A 19,349-nucleotide genomic window follows, 5' to 3' on the forward strand; every position below is an offset into this window, starting at 1 on the left:
GCGCAAATCTTGGCGCTTGTCACTCATGCTTTATTGGCGTTTTCCTTTTTTTTTTTTAAAGCTATCTCCTACAAGAAGGATATTAGCTCTTTCATTCTCTCAAAGGTCAGATGTAATCTTCCAACATCTGACTTTCGCGTCACCCATTTAGGAAGAGACGCGGTCCCTTTAAGGCCCTGGAAAGGGTCTGTTCGTTTCTGTGGGGAGGCCACGCCCCATCACGTGACCGCAGCCCCAGCGGGGCGGGGCTGGCGTCTGCTGGCTGCCGTCACTTCCGGTTCTCTGTCAGTCGCGAGCGAACGAGCAGGAGGGTGTTCGACTGCTAGAGCCGAGCGAAGCGTGAGTGCGCGGGACCCCCACCCTCCCAGCCGGGCCATGAGCTGCCTTCAGGCTCTCCACTCCTCTCGCCGGCAATGGCCGCGGGAAATGGCGGCTCTGTCTTACCTCCCCCTTCCCCTCGGCGTCCCCGGCCCCCTCCTCCGTTCCTGGCTCCACGCCTGACGCGCTGTGGGCCCTTCCGCGCTAGACTCCCGTCCCAGGGGAGCCGAGTCGAGGCGGCGGGCTCTGCGGCCCGGGGCGGTAGATTGAGGGCGGCCGGGGGGCGAGGAGCCGCGGGGAGAGGGTCGCGGCGTCCCCGGGACAATGCGGCGGCGGCCGACCTAGGTGGGGCGCGTGCGGTTACTTGCTCTTCCCTGGCCCTCGCCCTGAGCCGGGCGCTCTGGAGACTGGGAGAGCGGATGCGGGCGGGAGAGGGCCGGGGGAAGAACGGCTGATGTGCGGGGGGAGGGAACGCTTCGAGAGAATAAAATGGCGCTTGGTGCAAGTCCCGCCCCTTCTCACGCCTCCGCACTTCGCCGCCTCCCACGCCCCCTCCGACCAACCTGTCTCCCCTCGCCCGAGCGGCTGCTAGCTACGGGGTTCTAGCGGCTTGCTGGGGCCGCGCGACCCCTTCCCTGGTCTTGTTCTTGTCACCTTCCTGTTATACCGAAGTCGTGTGCTCTTCAGTCCTGGTTCAATTTCACCTCGTTTTTTTCTCATCTTCCCCTCAATCAGCAAGGGCTGAAGATTTCGTTTCTCTTTTTAAAGTTGCGTTTTGTATAAATTCTACAATAGCGGTTTCAGTATCAGTTACTTGAATTACAAGCTGCTTCTCCCCCCACCCCCACATTGGAACAGGCTCATTAAGGTAAAAATATATTTGTTAAAAGTTTAGAGGCTGGCTTTAGTTACCGTTACCTTTCTTCTCCAGTGGAATTCTTTGGGTTGAGTACCAGGTGGTTCTTTGAAAAATTCTTAGGCCCCCAGGCAGTTTTTAATAACAGACGGTAGTTATGATCGACAGTTTCAAAGTGAAAAATTATGTTCAATTTAATTACCTTTTTAAAAAATATCTTTTTGTCGTATTAGCATAAAAAACTGAACTAAATTGATTTTAGAGATGAGGTTGCAAAATGGAGCAGAAACAGGAAAAACGGATAAAACGTGGTCATGAACGTTGCTTTTCCCTTCTGAATTTACCCTTGAAGACATTACCAGTTAAAATCAGATTGAGGTTTTTGAATTTAATGGCTAGGATTGGGGTGGCCCACTTCTTTTTCCTTGACCTCCAATTTTGGAACACATGCAGCGTCAGTGCTAATGCAGGTTTCGTCTAGAGAGCTAGATTATGATTTTTTTTTTTAAGGAGGAATTTTAAGTCTTTTTTTCTTGTATTCAACAAATACAGTGTGTGTTGTGTTTATTAGGCCCTTTAAGGCATACAGAAATTAACCCATTTATGCCTAGCGTTCCACTATTGGAACGCTAGGCATGTGGTAGTTATTTATGTGCTACTGCTCAAGATCATCGCCAAGGTCTGGTTGCATAAATTCAAAAAATTGCAACCTCCGGCATAAATGGATTAATAGGACCTAATCTCTTCTGAGATGGGGAGAGCAAAAGATATTTTGATAATCAGCGTTTTATGATCTGGTGTTATAAGTGCCTTGAATAGAGGTATCCACATATCTTGGAATTCCTTGAAATTTGGGGCTTAGGATTACTGATAGTTTGCTTTCTGCAAACTTGCACTCAGGCACTCAGTAAACACCCACTTGTAAGCAAGGCACTAAGTTATCTATGTCTCTGGGGGGACCTGGGAAGTTACCAGCATAGTAGGAATTTGCGGGAAGGTTTTGCACCTCACATAAATAGGTTTTGCACCTCCCATAAATAGGTTCTTCAAATTTTAATTATGTTCCAGAGTAGAAAAATCTGTGTAAAATGTAATGAATTGCTGGGACTACAGGTGTGCCACCGTGCCCTGCTAATTTTTGTATTTTTAGTGGAGATAAGGTTTCACCATGTTGGCCAGGCTGGTCTCGAAGTCCTGAGCTCAAGTGATCCACATGCTTTGGCCTCCTAAAATTTTGGGATTACAGACGTGATTTCCCGGCCTGAATTGCGTATGATTTTGTGTACTCTTGAATTAGTACCTGTTGTTATTTTGGTGATATGGCCAAAAAGTCAAAATATGAATAAAATATTATGTAAAAATTAATTAGATGTCACATTTGCATAGTACAGCTAGTTCCCTGTTGTGTAAATGTTGGGGTCAATTTCCCATAGTGACTTCTCATTGATGAGAAGTCTAAAGCAGTAATAGTAGAATTACATTTCTTCTGGTTTTAATAGTAATTGTTGTCTGCTGCCTTCTTGCAGTTTACCCTACCCATAGTGTGTAATGCCACTAAAACGAAGTATAGAAAGATCCATTGGCTTGGAGAAAGGTTAGAGACGTAGGAGTGTATGACATTTAGTTCATTGTTCTTACTGGATTCAGCACATTGCACCCTGCATGTTATTTGCAACTTAAAAGAGTATGGATTAAAACTTTTGCTCAGTGTAACAACTCAGTACCACAAAAATGGTAGAATGAACCGTGGAACTTGTCCTTGATTTTTTTCTTTGACTGGGGGAGAGCTAAGTTGAAAGAAGTAGAGTACCTTGTTAATTATTTTTGTAATGTATTTTTCTTTCAGGATGCCTAAATCAAAGGAACTTGTTTCTTCAAGCTCTTCTGGCAGTGATTCTGACAGTGAGGTTGACAAAAAGGTGACTACTACTGGCACCAAGTCATTTTTGTGATACTCAACAATATTGTCCATATCCCATTCTAATGGATAGTAAAAGGTGTATTAACATCTTAAAATGAGGATCTAGCTGGGCGCGGTGGCTCATGCCTGTTATCCTAGTTCTTTGGGAGGCAGAGGTGGCAGGATTGCTTGAGGCCAAGAGTTCAAGACCAACCAGGCTAACATAGCAAGAACCTGTCTCTTTAAAAAAATAAATAAATAAAAAATAAAAAATGAGAATGTGAATGGGTATTTCTGGAGGTATGGTTGGTCTCTGGACCGCTTGACTAGAAGTGCCTAGGATGCTTTTTGCACATTCATACTCATAGGCCCTAAATCAGACTTAACAAGTCTTCTGTTGAGCACCATTAGGAACCCTAAAGTTGCAGAACCACTGCCTTGGATCCTACGGGCATAGAATTCTAAGTAGGCCAAAGTCACTATTTGCCGTTATTTAGAAATTTACCAGATTTTTTTTTGTAAAATGTTAATTTTTTTTTTTTTTTAAAGACAGGGTCTTACTCTCTTGCCCAGGCTGGAGTGTGGTGGCACCATCATGGCTCACTGCAGCCTCGACCTCCTGGTCTCAAGCAATCCTCCCACCTCTGCCTCCAGAGTAGCTGGGACTACAGGCATCATGCCTGGTTAATTAAAAAAAAAATGTTTTTGTAGGGACCAGGTATTGCTGTGTTGCTAAGGCTGGTCTCAATCTCCTGGCCTCAGGCAATTCTTCTGCCTCAGACTCCCAAAGTGCTGGGATTACAGGTGTGAGCCATCATGAGTGGCCGTAAAATGTTAATTTTGATAGTTCTCTCAGTTACTGGTGTTTATTCTGCACATAAGGTTTTCTGAATTTTAGACTTGGTACATTTTTAAGTTTGTACTAAGTTTGTGCTCTGGTCCCTTCCATTTAAGTAAATAGCACCCAGTAAAGCTAACTTGAAACCCATTTTGGCAAGATAGGCTTTTTCTGCATTAGATGACAGCTGCACCGTAATTGGTGAATTTCGCTAAATTGAGCATCTCAGTGGAGCATAACTGAGCGTCTCACTCTGCGGTCAAGTCTTCCGTGCAGAATTGTCTTTTATCTCATAGAACTTTACATATCTGAAGAGATATTTATATCCTAGAAATAGAATAAGTTGGTCGTGTTTTTCCTAGTTAGTATATATCCTTTGTAAAATAGTAAGTAATGACTAGCATTGGTAGACCTGTGGTTTCTAAAAGTTTATTCAAAAGAAGCAGGCTCCCCATCTTTTTTTTCCTCCTGAAGCTTAGTTAGCAATTTTAGCTAAAAGAAAAGGGGAGAGCGTATGGGAGATTGGAGAAGTTGCAACCTTAAAGTATAAATATAGAATATAACAACACATGGAAGGGTAAAATAAGGCTTCAAAGACTATACTTGAGTAAATTTCTTAATTTTAAAATTTGCACCCTATATAGTATTTGAGTATGTTGATGTAACACATGTGTATTGAGCTTTTATTTGCCAGACATGCACTATTCCACAGGGAATACTTAGAGCCTGATTTATAGAATAATTGCTTTCTGCATATTGAGCTAACTTTTTGTTTGTCCCAAATAGTAATATTAATCTTGTAAACACTTAACCTTGTATAACACGTTTTTCATTTCATGTTTTACATGTATATAATATTTTTCCTAGCTTCATCTAATTTGGTAACATTCAATTAATTGGTAACATTAAAATATACTGTTCCATCAAGAAGGAACATGACTGCCCTCTCCTGTTTGGGTTGGGTATTGTGGTTTTTATGGGTTGTTAGCTCTTTTTGAGAATGCGACTTTCTAATAAGCTTTTAAAATAATGCTGTTTTTAAAACACTGTTGTGATTTTTGAAAGCTAGTCTAATACATAGCTGTCCATCTTCAATGATTTTTTTTTTTTTTTTGTGATGAGGAAGTTCTTGAGTTGCTGGCTCTCAGTGCCCAGTGCAAAATAGCTCTCTAAAGATTTGCCTAATCGTAAATTCCTTTTTTTTTTTTTTTTTAATTTTGAGATGAAGTTTTGCTTTTGTTGCCCAGGCTGGAGTGTAGTGGCGCGATCTCGGCTCACTGCAACCTTCGCGTCCCGGGTTCAAGTGATTCTCCTGCCTCAGCCTTCCGAGTAGCTGGGATTACAGGCGTGTGCCACCATGCCTGGCTAATTTTTATTTATTTATTTATTTTTTTTGAGATGGAGTATCGCTCTATTGCCCAGGCTGGAGTGCAGTGGCACGATCTTGGCTCACTGCATCCTTAGCCTCCTGGGTTCAAGCAGTTCTCTGCCTCAGCCTCCCTAGTAGCTGGGATTATAGGTGCCCACCACCACACCTGGCTAACTTTTTTTGTATTTTTAGTAGAGATGGGGTTTCACCATTGTGGTCAGGCTGGTCTCGAACTCCTGACCTCAAGTGATCCTCCCGCCTCGGACTCCCAAAGTGCTGGGATTACAGGTGTGAGCCACCACTCCCGGCCCATAAATTCCTTAAGCCAGCATAAATTCCTTTTGGAATAGGCAGGACATAAATAAACATATCCTGGAAATGGAATAAGTTGGTTGTATTCTTTTTAATTAGTATATCTGCTTTGTAAAATAACTGACTAGCCTTAGTAGACCTGTGGTTTCCAGGTTTATTCAGAAGCAGCAAGATCCCTCCATTTTTTTTTTCTACCAAAGAATTCATATGTGGGATCCCAAACCACAAAATAACCATTCCTGTGGTTAATACTACTATAATGCCTGAAGTGTCTTTTGGGATCCTGAGAACAGAGTTTGAAAACATTACTAGACAGAAGGATTGGTTAGATTCATAGTTTTGTTGTTGAGTGAAACCTGCTTATGTATATATTTATGATATTTTGGATATAGTCTTTTGATTGTTTAAATCTTAAAAAATAATGGGATCTTTTGACACTGGGGTATGTTTTATTTTTATGTGTGCAAATTTTAACCATATTCTTTTCTTTTCTAGTTAAAGAGGAAAAAGCAAGTTGCTCCAGAAAAACCTGTAAAGAAGCAAAAGACAGGTGAAACTTCGAGAGCTCTGTCATCTTCTAAACAGAGCAGCAGCAGCAGAGATGATAACATGTTTCAGGTAAAGGTGGCTTTTTTTTTTTTTTGACATGGAGTCATGCTCTGTCACCCAGGCTGGAGTGCAGTGGCGCCATCTTGGCTCACTGCAACCTCAGCCTCCTGAGTTCAAGCAGTTCTCTGCCTCAGCCTCCCGAGTAGCTGGGATTACAGGCACCCGCCACCAGGCCTGGCTAATTTTTGTATTTTTAGTAGAGATGGGGTTTCACCATCTTGGCCAGGCTGGTCTTGAACTCCTGACCTTGTGATCCACCTGCGTCAGCCTCCAAAAGTGCTGGGATTACAGGTGTGAGCCACCATGCCTTGCCAAAGTTGGCTTTAGTTGCCAAAGTTTCTTTAGATTCAGAGGAATTATTATCTGGCTCGATCGGAAGAATGTTAAAAGTACTGTAATCTGATAATTGCATAATATGTATGTTACAATCCTCTTAACTAGGGACATTTATTAAAATAGAACAAACTAGTAAAAGTATTTTGTACAATGCTGGATTATTGTTAAAGTCTCTAAAGTCTAGCTTTGCTGTATTTAAACCAATGCAAATTTAAATGTTACAGAAATCCAAAAAATGAGATTGAGAATTGCACATTTTGAAAGCAACTTGGAGGAGGCAGGTCAAGTGTTGGGACAGTAAAGTATGAATAGATTATTATGGGACAGGAAGCAGCAATGTGACATGCCTAATTTTGGCCTGATGAGCAACAGAAAAGGGGAATGGGTTGAATAGATAAAGTGAAGGAAGTTCATTAGAGGGACTTGATGAAATCACCTGGAGAGGACTCGTATAGCTTCTTCTCTTGGGTTTCCTGTCTTGTTTTAGGGAGACTTGACACTGGCATCTTTGTACAAGAAGGATTTGTGAGGAAGGGGTGTTAGGGAATAAATGGATGCAGGTGAGATTGCTTAGGTAATTGTAGGCTTTAATCTGTATGTGAGGTGATAAGGGCTTAGATGGTTTTTCCTGAAGAAGAAATTATGCCGATTACAAGATACAGGTTAGGAAGAATGGACCAGAGGAATTAGGCAATCAGTGAAGATGTGGACTTGATTGTGGATGTGATTAAAAAAAAAAAAATGGTGTTGCTTCTGTAGCACCTGAAGGGCTTAGTTGGGAAATGTTCATGTGGGATTATCAGCATGGTTGACTAAAGCTGCCTACTGAAGTATTAAACAGAGGAAGAACAGAAAGCAGATGAGGGAATGTCTTGGATTATATTCAGATAGAGAATGGAAGGAAAAAGAGGATGTAGGTTAAGAGAGGGTGAAGGAAAAATAGAAGAGTGCAGTAATGGGAGCAAGAAAAGGATGAGTGTTTCCAGGAGCTATAAGTATTAGTTGAAACCAAAAAGTTGGGTGGAACGAGACTACAATTTTTTTTTTGAGACAAGGTCTGTGCTCTGTCACCCAGGCTGGAGTGCAGTGGTGTGATCTCTGCCCACTGCAACTTCCGCTTCCTGGGCTCAAATGATCCTCCTGCCTCAGCCTCCTGAGTAGCTGGGACTACAGGCAACGCTCCATGACGCCTGGCAAATTTTCTTTTTTGTTGGTAGAAACAGTGTTTAGCTGTGTTGCCCAGGCTGGTCTTCAACTCCTGAGCTCAAGTGATCCGCCCACCTTGGCTTCTCAAGGTGTTGGGATTACAGGCGTGAGCCACCGTGACTGGCCAAGACTGTAGACATTTATATGACTAGAAAGTAAGGCTAACACATGTATATTTTGACCTGTTGATAGCTTTGAAAGGTGGAGTGCCAAGATTAAGGTGAGAATGGGAAAATTTAAGTTTTCTTTCCTATTGCTTATTTTTGCCTTGTTATACTTCTAGGTAAAGAAGATAGACAAAGTGCAGATGAACTGTTTAGTTCAGAACACACATTTTAGAGATTCTATTCTGTTAAGAGAAATTTTGTGAAAACTAGATCTAATTTTAGGAATTTTCTCACCAGAAAAACGGAGCTTCATTTCTTAAACCCTCACCTGGAAAGATTCCTAAGATTCCTAAACCTCCTAAGGCTGACATTGCACCTTTTGAAAGCCTGCCTCTAGGAGGAACATAGGTCATCTTTTCTTTTTTTTTTTTTGAGACGGAGTCTCGCTCTGTCACCGTGCTGGAGTGCAGTGGCATGAATCTCGGCTCACCGCAACCGCTGCCTCCCGGGTTCAAGAGATTCTCCTGCCTCAGCCTCCTGAGTAGCTGGGACTACAGGCATGCGCCACCACCCCCAGCCAATTTTTGTATTTTTAGTAGAGACGGGATTTCACCTGGTTGGCCAGGATGGTTGGCCAGGATGGTCTCGATCTCTTGACCTCACCATCTGCCTGCCTTGGCCTCCCAAAGTGCTGGGATTACAGGCGTGAGCCAGCCTAGGCCTTATTTTCAGAGTGGCTTTCACGGATCTAGTAGTGTAGGCATTATAAGAGATAATATGATACTTAATTTCATTGCTATTACAGCTTGATGTACATCAAACATCAATACATAAGCAGTTCTCTAAATGTATTAAAGAGTTGTACCAAAGAAAAATCAATACACTTGTCTTTTAAAGTCTGAAGTGATTGGGGCAGAATCGTGACTAGAGAGAAGATACTAGAGATGCTTACTTCCTGGTTCCTTCAGCCCTGATTTTGAAGAACTTTCTTCCATAGGGATGTAACCTACCTGAGGTGACATCTGTGATAATAAAGAGACTGGAGAATTATCTCATAATTACTTAGTACCTGTGTCTTGAAAGGTCAGAATAGTTGAGGCAGGAAACTTTAATTCATATTTTTCTTCAGAGTTAGGCACAAAGGGTCAGTAATACTGCTTTAGTTTATTTGATGATTTAAGGTTACTTGATACTTTTAAATTATTTAATTTAAAATGGTTATAACTGGTCATTTTAATCTGGGGCAGGAGTCCATAGAATTGTTTTTTAATTTGAATTTTTTGTGTTTGAAGGAATTATTCATAACCTTTATCACAGGGGTCCCTCCTGCACAGGAGGTGAGCGGTGTGTGAGGGAACATTGCAGCCTGAGCTCTGCCTCCTGTCAGATCAGCAGCGGCATTGGATTCTCATAGGAGCGCGAACGCTATTGTGAACTGCACATGCAAGGGATTTAGGTTGTGTGCTCCTTATTCCTTATGAGAATCTAATGCCCGATGGTGGGATGGTTTTCATCCTGAAACGATCACCTTTCCCCTTCCCTGCCTGCTGTGGAAAAATTGTCTTCCGTGAAACTGGTCCCTGGTGCCAAAAAGGTTAGGAACCACTGCTTTATCAGATTTTCAAAGGGGACAGGGAATCAAATTCGTATAAGAATCACAGTTCTTTATGATGTATATGCTATTTTTTGCTGCTAATCTCCAGATTTTGTGGATATAAAATATATTCTGTCATCTGATTTTATTTTTTTCCAATAAAATGTGATTTCAGTGATCTGTATTTTTTCTATCTTTAACTAATATATCCCTATACTACTATCTCATCACTTATTTAATTTTTGCTAATAAGAATTTGTCAGTTTTACTCTTTGTTTTTTCCCCCAAGGGAGAGGCAGCTGTTCGGCAGATTCCTTTTTTTTTTAAAAAAAAAAAAAAAGTTTTTGAGGTATAGTTTATGTCCAATAAAACGCACACATTTAAAAGCATACCTTGATAGGCTGTGGTAAATGTACACGCCTTTGTGGCCAGACCATTTTCATCACCCCAGGAAGTTCCTCTTGGCTTTACAGTCATTGCTCATGTCCTAGGTAATCACTGATCTTGTTTCTACCACTATAGATTTATGTTGCCTCTTCTAGAACTTTGTATAAATGGATACATGCAGTCTATTTTTTGTGTCTGGCTTTTGCTCGGTATAATGTGTTGAGATTAATTCTGTTGCACATATCAGTAATTTGTTTCTTTTTATTGCTGAGTAGTATCTTGTATGATAATACTACAACTTGTTAATCCATTCACCTTGGGTGGACATTGGGATTGTATCAAGTCTTGGGCTATTAGGAATACAACTGCTGTGAATATTCTTGTACAAGTCATTTTGTGGACATTTTTTCCCTTTTGGGTAAATACCAGATACATTTGCCGAGTCATAGAGTAAGTGTGTAACTGTGTAAGACACTGTCAAACCGTTTTCCATAGTAGCTGTAGCATTTTACATAGCCATCGGTACTACTTATGAGATTCCAGTTGCTCCACATCCTCGCTAGATATTGTCAGTCTTTCAAGTTTTTTTCTTTTTAGTTACATTGACTGTATAATGGTAGCTCATGGTGGTTTTACTTTCCATTTCCCTCATGTACATGTCTTAATTCATTGTACATCTTTAGTGTGTTTATTGGTTATTTTTATATCTTTTGTGAAGAGTATCTTTTGGCCACTTAAAAAAAATGCCAGGTCATTTGAGTTGTAACACTTTATATATTTTGGATATAAGTCCTTTGTCAGATGTAAGTATAATTAATATTTTTTTTAGACTTCAGGGAAACTTTAGTTTTCAAAGCAATCTAGTTCAAAAATGAGTGGAGGTTAACAGAGAAGAAAGAATATGAAACCAGAGAGACAGAATCAGACAGACAGAATAAGGGGGGACTGGCAGCTGGTCAGGGGCGTCTGTGACAGATCTTCTCTCTCTTGGAAATGAGGTCCTCACCGATTCTGGTCAGTTCATCATTTTCTTCACGTCCACAGTTCTGCTCCTTCCTCAGGCTCTCCTCGAAGGCCAAGACCTCTGTGGCTCCAACTTGAGTGAATATTTTCTTTAGGTTTCTGGTTTACCTTTTTATTTTCTGAAGCATCTTTTTAAAAAAGGCTTCAGTGTGATTGTCTATTCTATCGATTTTTCTCCTTTTTTGCTTAATGCTTATTTTCTGTCCAAGACATATTTTGCCTACCATGGCCACAAAAATTTTTGCCAGTGTTTTTTCCTAGAAGTTTTATAGTTTTAATTTTCACATTTAGGTCTATAATTCATGTAGAATTAATTTCTCTGTGTATGGTGTAAGATAGAGATTTAGATTCTTCCCCACCCCCAATGCAGATAGCGTGTTGTTTGAACATCATTTGTTGAAAAGAGTATTTTTATTCCTTTGAATTACCTTGGATTTTGCCGCCTCCCCCCCAAAAAATCAGTGAATATATCCAATGCGTGTGTATTTTTTGACTCCATTGTGTTCCATTGACCTCTTATGTCTGTCTTTACTCCAGTACTACATTGTCTTCCCTTACTATATTATAGTGAGTCTTGGAAAGTGCTAAGAGACACTTTGTTGAGGAAAGCCTGTTCTTTTCTCTGTAATTTGTAATTTGTGGTAAGCAGATATATAAGATTTTTGAAAAATAATTTTCTGTGAATATTTTTAAGTTCTTAATCTGACTGTGAGTGAGGTGCATTAAAGATGTTATTTGAAGTGAACGTGAAAAGGAAAAACTTGGTTATTATTGACTGGAACTCTGGATTCGTATATTCAGAATGGTTGGTGAAGCAGTGTAGCTAGTTGCATCTGTGGATTCCTGTTGGTTGTAGTTTGTACTGCAAAATATTGCTTCCTAATGATTTTTTTTGTTTTGGTGGTAAAAACCATAAAAGTATATTCACATTGTTGTGAAACAGATTGCCGAAACTGTTTCATCTTGCAAAACTGAACCTCTGTGGCCATTAAACAACAGTTCCCTTTCCCTCAGCCCTGGTAACCACCATTCTGCTTTCTGTTCCTGTGAACTTGACGTCATGTAAGTGGAATCATAAAGTGTTACCTTTTTCCTTTTTATGACTGGCTTATTTCATTGACGTAGTATGTGACAGGATTTCCATTTTTAAAAGCTAATTGATAGTCCATTGTGTGTCTGTTCCACCCCCCCTCCCCCATTTTGTTTATCAGTTCATCTCTGGGTGCATATTTGTGTTGTTTCCACTTCTTGGCTCTTGTGATTAATGCTGCTGTGAACATGGGTGTGCAGATGTCTCTTGGAGTCTGTGCTTTCAATTTTTTGGGATATATACCCAGAAGTAGGATTGCTGGATCATATGATAGTTTAAACAGTAATTTCCTTTGGTTGCAGTTTTGATATTGAGAGTAGTACAGCTGACCCTTGAACAATGCAGGGTCAAAATGCAAGGCACCAACCCCTGTGCAGTTGAAAATCTGGTTATAACTTTTGACTTCATCAAAACTGCTAAGTATAGCCTACTGTTGACTGGTAGCCTTAACGGTAACATAAACAGTTAACATATCTATTGTATGTTATATGTACTGTATACTGTATTCTTACAATAAAGTAAGCTAGAGAAAAGGAAATATTACTAAGAAAATCATAAGGGAGAAAAAATACATTTTACTGTACTGTATGGTGTTTATCAATAACATTAGTTTGTTGTCTGTTTATAAGATATGTCATCTGTTAATAAGATATGTCATCTGTTAGAAATTGTAGGCAACCACAGCTGCAGATTTCAGTCCGTGGTACATATCAAGCAATTCAACTTTTATTTTTTTATTTTTATTTGTATTTTTTTGCATTTAAATTAAAGACAGGATCTTGCTGTGTTGCCCAGATTGGATTCAAGTGATCCTCTGGCCTCAGCCTCCTGAGTAGCTGGGATCATAGGCATGCACCACTGCTTCTGGCAGTTTTTTTCTTGTGATGTCATGCCTTCTCTCTGCTTCTTGTGAGCACTTTCAACATCACTAGGGGCACTTTGTATAGGACTCATGGTGTTATTTAAAGTTTATGGTATTGCACTAATCATGATGAAAATGTGAAAACCGTGAGAGATCACTTTTTACTGCAGTATGCAATTTGTTGGAGACATGAACTGCTCAGCAGAGATGATTAGCATCACATGGTGTTTTACACAAGGTGTTTTAAGCAGATATTTGTAACATTTGAGCACACTGAGATAGCAACAGGAAGTGGCTATGAAGTTAACACTAGTACACTACTGCAGTTAATTTTATGCAGTTATGAATTAATACTCCATCTTTGTTTACATTTCTCTCTACTGCTTCCCGTGTGCATAAGTTTTGATACATTTTAACTTCATATAATAGATTTGTATGTTTTATGATAGTAAATGATAAAATAACCTCATATCTAGGTATGTTTTATGCATTCATGACTTACCTAACTTTTTCTTAATGTTTTCGTTATTTCTAGGCTATGCAGTTGTTTTGTGAGTTTTTTCAAATTGTCAAGTCTGCAAAAATTTTTCCAGTATATTTATTGAAAAAAATATGCATATAAGTGGGACCTGCACAGTTCAGAGCCGTGTTGTTCAAGGGTCAGCAGTAGTCATTTCATGATTAGATGTAGAGTGAGCATGCAGCAAGTTGTGAATATGAATATAATTGAAACAGATAACCACTCTTGAAAGGAGCACCTCTTTTTATGTTTGTTTCTTTTGCAGATTGGGAAAATGAGGTACGTTAGTGTTCGCGATTTTAAAGGCAAAGTGCTAATTGATATTAGAGAATATTGGATGGATCCTGAAGGTGAAATGAAACCAGGAAGAAAAGGTGAGGTCTAATTACTTGAATTTTATTACAGTGTTAGGACTAAACTACAACTTTTCTGAGTAGCTTACTTAACTTGAAATGTTGGCAGGACACACGGGGCAAGAAGAGTCTTACTCAATTGATTCTCTATCTTCTGTAGTTATTTTGGATATGATACTTAACATTTTTTTAATGAGATGTCTTAATACAGCTTTTGGGAATAAAACCCAGAAAAGTAACACCCCTAATATCACTTCAATTGGCTGCTAATGTACTTGAACAATTTTTAAAAAGGTTTACGCAGTTCTGAAGCAGATTAGGCACTATCTGGGAACTTGTAAAATCAGGAATGGAAAATCTTGGTTTACAATGCTTCCTTTTGATTCAGCTCCTAAAAGCTATTCTTTAGGGCATTATTCTTCAAGTGGATCTCTGCTGTCCTTCCATTTGTGCTTCATCCAGTCCCAAGCCTCTTAGCATTGTAGAAACATATTTTGTATTATTCACCAAACAGCTAGAGAAGGTGAGCCAACCTAAATTTGTATATTTGGATTGCTGCTCTAGGTTGACCCTCAGCTAAAGAAAAATGCTTCCTTATTTAGTTTTATTCTGCTTGCCTATTAGTTTGAAAGGTACCACTTGTTTGCTTCATGCAGTTTTTTTTTTTTTTTTTTGTTTGTTTGTTTGTTAAACTCAGCCTCTATATCCTCTATATGTGTTTATACACTTTCGTATTTTCTTCAAGTCACTTCTGGATTGGTCATTCACGTACCAGAGTGGCTGATGCCATATTTCTTGTTTATTCTTTTTTTTCAATTTCATGGCCTTCCAGCAGTTTTCTGGGAATACTTTCTGCCAGTTGTTTACTTCTCTGTTTATATGCGTCAGTATTAGAATGCTAGAACGTTAAAGTACAAAATACAGAAAATATAAAATTTCTGTTCATACTTTTACATCTTAAATTGGAAAGACATATCTCACATTTTTTAACCGTTTATGTGTTGGGTGATACGCTAAGTTCATTATTCATGTTACTTAATCATTTACAACAACTCTTTGAGGTATAGATGCCATTTTACTGGTGAGGAAACTAAGGCTTACAAGGTGATGTAGTTCTTTTTTAAGGGTCATCCACTTAGTGAAAGTGAGGCTGAAATTTTAACCCTGACAGGGTGACCCTAGAGTGCAGTTACCCGGGTATACTCTCTGAGGAGTTCTGTATGAATCACGTCCTGGGAATTTTTCCAAAGTGAAATGAATGCTTCTGAAAGAACTCAGCACAATTGGCTTGAATTCCTGTGGAAATTTTGGGCAAATATTGGAACCAGCTGGAAATATAGTAATGGGGTATCACATGCCAAATCTGGACCTGACCATTTTAGCCTGATAGTTGACAGGTATTTAAGATGTGTCTTCAAACCCTATTTATTCTCATTGGTTGCAATAGGTACTATGCGGGATGCACTGTGGAAAGTAAGACTGGATATGAGATTGATAATGCTCAGTAAATTGTGATGATATGTAATTAACAAATGTAAGAGATATGATTTTCAGTATTGTAGCATTGTGTCCAAGTGGCATTTTTTTTTCTTTTTTTTTTTTTTTTAAGATGGAGTCTTGCTCTCTTGCCCAGGCTGGAGTGCAGTGGCATGATCTTGGCTCACTGTAACTTCCGCCTCCCAGGTTCAAGCAATTCTCCTGTCTCAGCCTCCTGAGCAGTTGGGATTACAGGTGCCCACCACCATGCCCAGCTAATTTTTGTATTTTTAGTAGAGATGGGGGGTTTCACCATGTTGGCAAGGCTGGTCTTGAACTCCTGACCTCAAGTGATCCGCCCGCCTTGGCCTCCCAAAGTGCTGGATTACCGGTATGAGCCACCGCGCCCAGCCTAAAGTGGCAATTTTGATAAAACAGTATTCTAGTTGGAAGTATGAAAATCCTCAATGCTTAAATAGATTTTCACCTTTGAATTTTTAAACTTTGTTTTAGGTATTTCTTTAAATCCAGAACAATGGAGCCAGCTGAAGGAACAGATTTCTGACATTGATGATGCAGTAAGAAAACTGTAAAATTCGAGCCATATAAATAAAACCTGTACTGTTCTAGTTGTTTTAATCTGTCTTTTTACATTGGCTTTTGTTTTCTAAATGTTCTCCAAGCTATTGTATGTTTGGATTGCAGAAGAATTTGTAAGATGAATACTTTTTTTTAATGTGCATTATTAAAAATATTGAGTGAAGCTAATTGTCAGCTTTATTAAAGATTGCTTTGTGTGCCCACCACCTAGTGTAAAATAAAATCAAGTAATACAATCTTAACTGTTGTGGCCTTTTTTGATCATAAGAGTTGGTACTGTTTAAGGCCAACAGTAACAGTTTTTATAGATCTTTTAGTTTCAACTCAGCTTTTACAATAAAAAGGATTTGTATTGCATTGAGTTTATAAACTTTTGGTTTGTGAACTTCATATTTGATCTTTTCTCTACCAATCAAATGTCTAGGCTTGTTTGACTTCAACCCCAATGGTTTTTCACTCTTTTTATTTTGTTTACTTCATTTTCCTTTAATACCTTAATCTCTTCATGTTCAGTTTTTACTTCACTCTTCATTCTTTTCTTTGATTATGGTATGCTTATTTGGAAAGTCAGTGAAACTGTCAAAATGTTATCTCAGTAAGATACTTGTATGAGAACTACAATCACCGAATCTACTGTATTCAATATTAGCAGATCTAATTTGATAAACAACATGGCTTGTGTGAAAACTGAGCAGGTGTTTGTTTACCCATAGTGTTCTGTGTAGTTATTGCTTAGTCTGCAGAAAATAATGACTTAGATGAGATGTCTGACTTGCTTTCACTTATTAAGCATGTTCACCATGGGATGATGTCTGTAACATCAGATATTGTTCAACTAGACTAGGATTTAATAAAAATTGTGAAAGCTTACTGGCCTAACATTTTATTTTATAATATTGAGTATGAATTATATGTAGCCAGAGATGTCATTAAGCTTTACTGTTACAGTAGGTAATATGGTTAGTTTGTAGGGGAAAGAGCATATGAGCACATGCTTGTGTATTTTGGCCTTTGCCCCAGTAGAACAGACCAATGGCATTCTAGATTTGATGATACTAAGTTTTAGCAGACACTAGTAAGTGGTTTGTACCATACTGATGAAGCAGACAGATTGAGGCACAGATTTTAGTGGCTTTGTGGCAATAAGTAGGGCATGGTGTGCCTTAGGAAAAGAATGTTTATAAAGGGAATTATAACTGAAATTAAAGGCGGCGGCAGTGAAGAGGAAATAATTCTCTTCTATCTAAATGATATACACATGATATTTTGAGATTTTTATAACAGCAGTGGAACACAATTCTAGGTAGAGTAGAAAAAGGAAAGGTTTAAAGACATATGAAAGATTCTTGTTGACAAATTATTTTTGGTAGCAAATCTCAATGGTTACCTGCTATTAAGGGCTGCCATATTAGAGTTTTGCACTATTTTGCTACCAAGTTTGATTCGTACATCTAAAACATTTTGTAGTAGCTTGTCAAGGACTTAATTTGAAAATCATTTGCCAGGCCACATAGTTATCAATTTTTTTTTTCTAGCAGCTATTCTGTTGTATTTCTAAACCATTTTTTTGATGACTTTTTAAAGTTTGCCAGGCCACATAGTTATCAATTTTTTTTTTCTAGGAGCTATTCTGTTGTATTTCTAAACCATTTTTTAGATGACGTTTTAAAGTATATTTAGCAGTAACCTTAAGAGGTTCAAAGTGGTAAATCTCTTGTAATTTAGCCTTCATCAAATAATAGGTACCAGTGTATTAAAAATACGTATTTTTTTTTTGCAGCCCCTTGAACCAGAGTAGGTTCAGAGAAACTCCCAAAATTTGTACTTCAGACACATCATGCTTGATTGGTAACTTCCCTCCTTTTTTGGGGAACATGTTTGTGTCCTGTTAACTTAATTGGGTAGATTTTTAAATATTTCTTATTTTTGGCACACAGAAAGGGTAGTTAGAGTACAGAACTTTGATTTTTGGTGTAGATGCAGAGGGAATGATGGGTAAATTTCCTAGGTTTATATGAATTTAGGGGGTGTATGCATTTTGAAACAATCTACTAACAGATGGTGCTGAAATCTATTACCTACGTGTTTTCTAGTTTTTTAGCATTATGTTAATGAAGCCTCCATATAAGGAGTGTTTCTCTGGCACAGTTGGTAAGTTGACTGCTAACTTCATTTAAATGTGTTACTGGATATGCAGTATACTGAAATTATTAATCAGTTTGTGTATAGGAAAAGAACTGGGTTAAAAGAAGCAAATTGTTCTGAAAAGAAAGTATAGATTAATTTTGTTTTCTGTTTAAATTTTATCTCCTTGGTAAAGATTTTTTTCTCCTAGGCAGAAAACTTGGCATTTTTAGGCATAGATACCTTACCTTACCATGCCAAAATGAATTTAATTCCAGTACTCAGGTTTTTCCCTTTAACAGACTCTATGTGTATCAGGGCTTTCTAATGGGTTTTTCCTCTTAGTTTTTAAAATGTGAGCAGCATTTGACCAATTTCCAGTGCTCTTAGCATTTTACTTAAAAGAACAACCACTACAAAAGAAAATCTTTGTAATTTGATTGTCTTTTGCTTTGCTTCATTAATGCCTAAGAACTTAAGAATACTCCTACCTCATTAGCTACTCAAGATGCTGTGACGATCAAATCTATTCTACATAATGTGTTTAGAAACAAAGACTTGGGTGAAAAATGAAATAAGTATATTCTGACTTGGCTATTGAGGGGAAAATTCAGTATTAAGTGTTCCTCACAAGAGATATGTTAGCAGAATACTGTAAAAGTTTGAAATTTTTAAAAAGTACTTAAATTTAGGTATCCTGAAATTCTTTGCAGTTCATTTTTTATGGCAGTTAATCCAGTGAAACACTCAAAAGTTTTTTCTTTTTTTTTAAAGTGGTGTTTTTCCAGATAAACTCTAGGGTGAACATTCACATAATCACAAATATGTAATTCTGTAATTGTGGAATGCTTGTATGCTTTGTTTTCGTACATCTTCCATGGAGATGTCTGAATATAATACTCCATCTGTGAATATTTTAAATGTTGAAATAAAAGTAAGAAATGTGCCCTTTGTGTTATCCCGGTTTCACAAACCTGAAGGTAAATGGGTAATTTGTCTGTTGAATGGGTTTTCTTAATAGAATGCCTTTCTGTGTGAATGCTTTGGAATGTGGATTAGTCTTGGGTCCGTCCTTTCCATCTACCTGATCCAAATGGAAAAATGCAAACACTTAGGTGTACACAGGCTGTTTTTTTTTTCTTTCTCCCTATAAGTGCTTTGTAGTCTCATGATTCCTTCATATACTTGACTGGTGTCATGGACTCCTTTGAAGATTTCAAACTTACATTTTCATTTATAAAGTCCCTGTTTTGCCCTTGGTTAGTGTTTTTGTTTATATGTTGAGGCCCCATTTCAATTTCTGTTTAGGAATAGAAAGATCCATGGTATATTCACTTAACTGTAAATTTGCTTTTAGTAAAACATAATTCAGCCAGAAGAAGGAAAAAAAGAGTACTTGGAGTTTACACAATTAATCACTGACTTCATAGTTTTGTAGTATGGCTCAAAGGGAGTTACTGGGGTAGGAA

General features: G+C 38.5%; 1 protein-coding gene across 1 annotated transcript; it reads left to right on the forward strand.

Moving 5' to 3' along the window:
• The first annotated feature begins 226 nt into the window (after window positions 1–226).
• Window positions 227–18,826, forward strand: SUB1 (SUB1 regulator of transcription). The gene is made up of 5 exons (XM_054488413.2): window positions 227–339; window positions 3,021–3,093; window positions 6,089–6,211; window positions 13,593–13,701; window positions 15,670–18,826. Exons 2-5 carry the CDS (start codon window positions 3,022–3,024, stop codon window positions 15,747–15,749), a joined length of 384 nt encoding a protein of 127 aa, XP_054344388.1. The 5' UTR covers window positions 227–339; window position 3,021; the 3' UTR covers window positions 15,750–18,826.
• The last annotated feature ends 523 nt before the right edge of the window (window positions 18,827–19,349 follow it).

The sequence above is a fragment of the Pongo pygmaeus genome, chromosome 4 (assembly GCF_028885625.2).
Source record: "Pongo pygmaeus isolate AG05252 chromosome 4, NHGRI_mPonPyg2-v2.0_pri, whole genome shotgun sequence".
Taxonomy (NCBI): domain Eukaryota; kingdom Metazoa; phylum Chordata; class Mammalia; order Primates; family Hominidae; genus Pongo; species Pongo pygmaeus.

Coding starts and splice junctions, on each gene's coding strand:
- SUB1 (XM_054488413.2), top strand. CDS start 3,022: ATGCCTAAATCAAAGGAACTTGTTTCTTCAAGCTCTTCTGGCAGTGAT. Junction 6,212..13,592: donor GAGATGATAACATGTTTCAG/GTAAAGGTGGCT, acceptor TTTCTTTTGCAG/ATTGGGAAAATGAGGTACGT. Junction 13,702..15,669: donor AATGAAACCAGGAAGAAAAG/GTGAGGTCTAAT, acceptor ACTTTGTTTTAG/GTATTTCTTTAAATCCAGAA.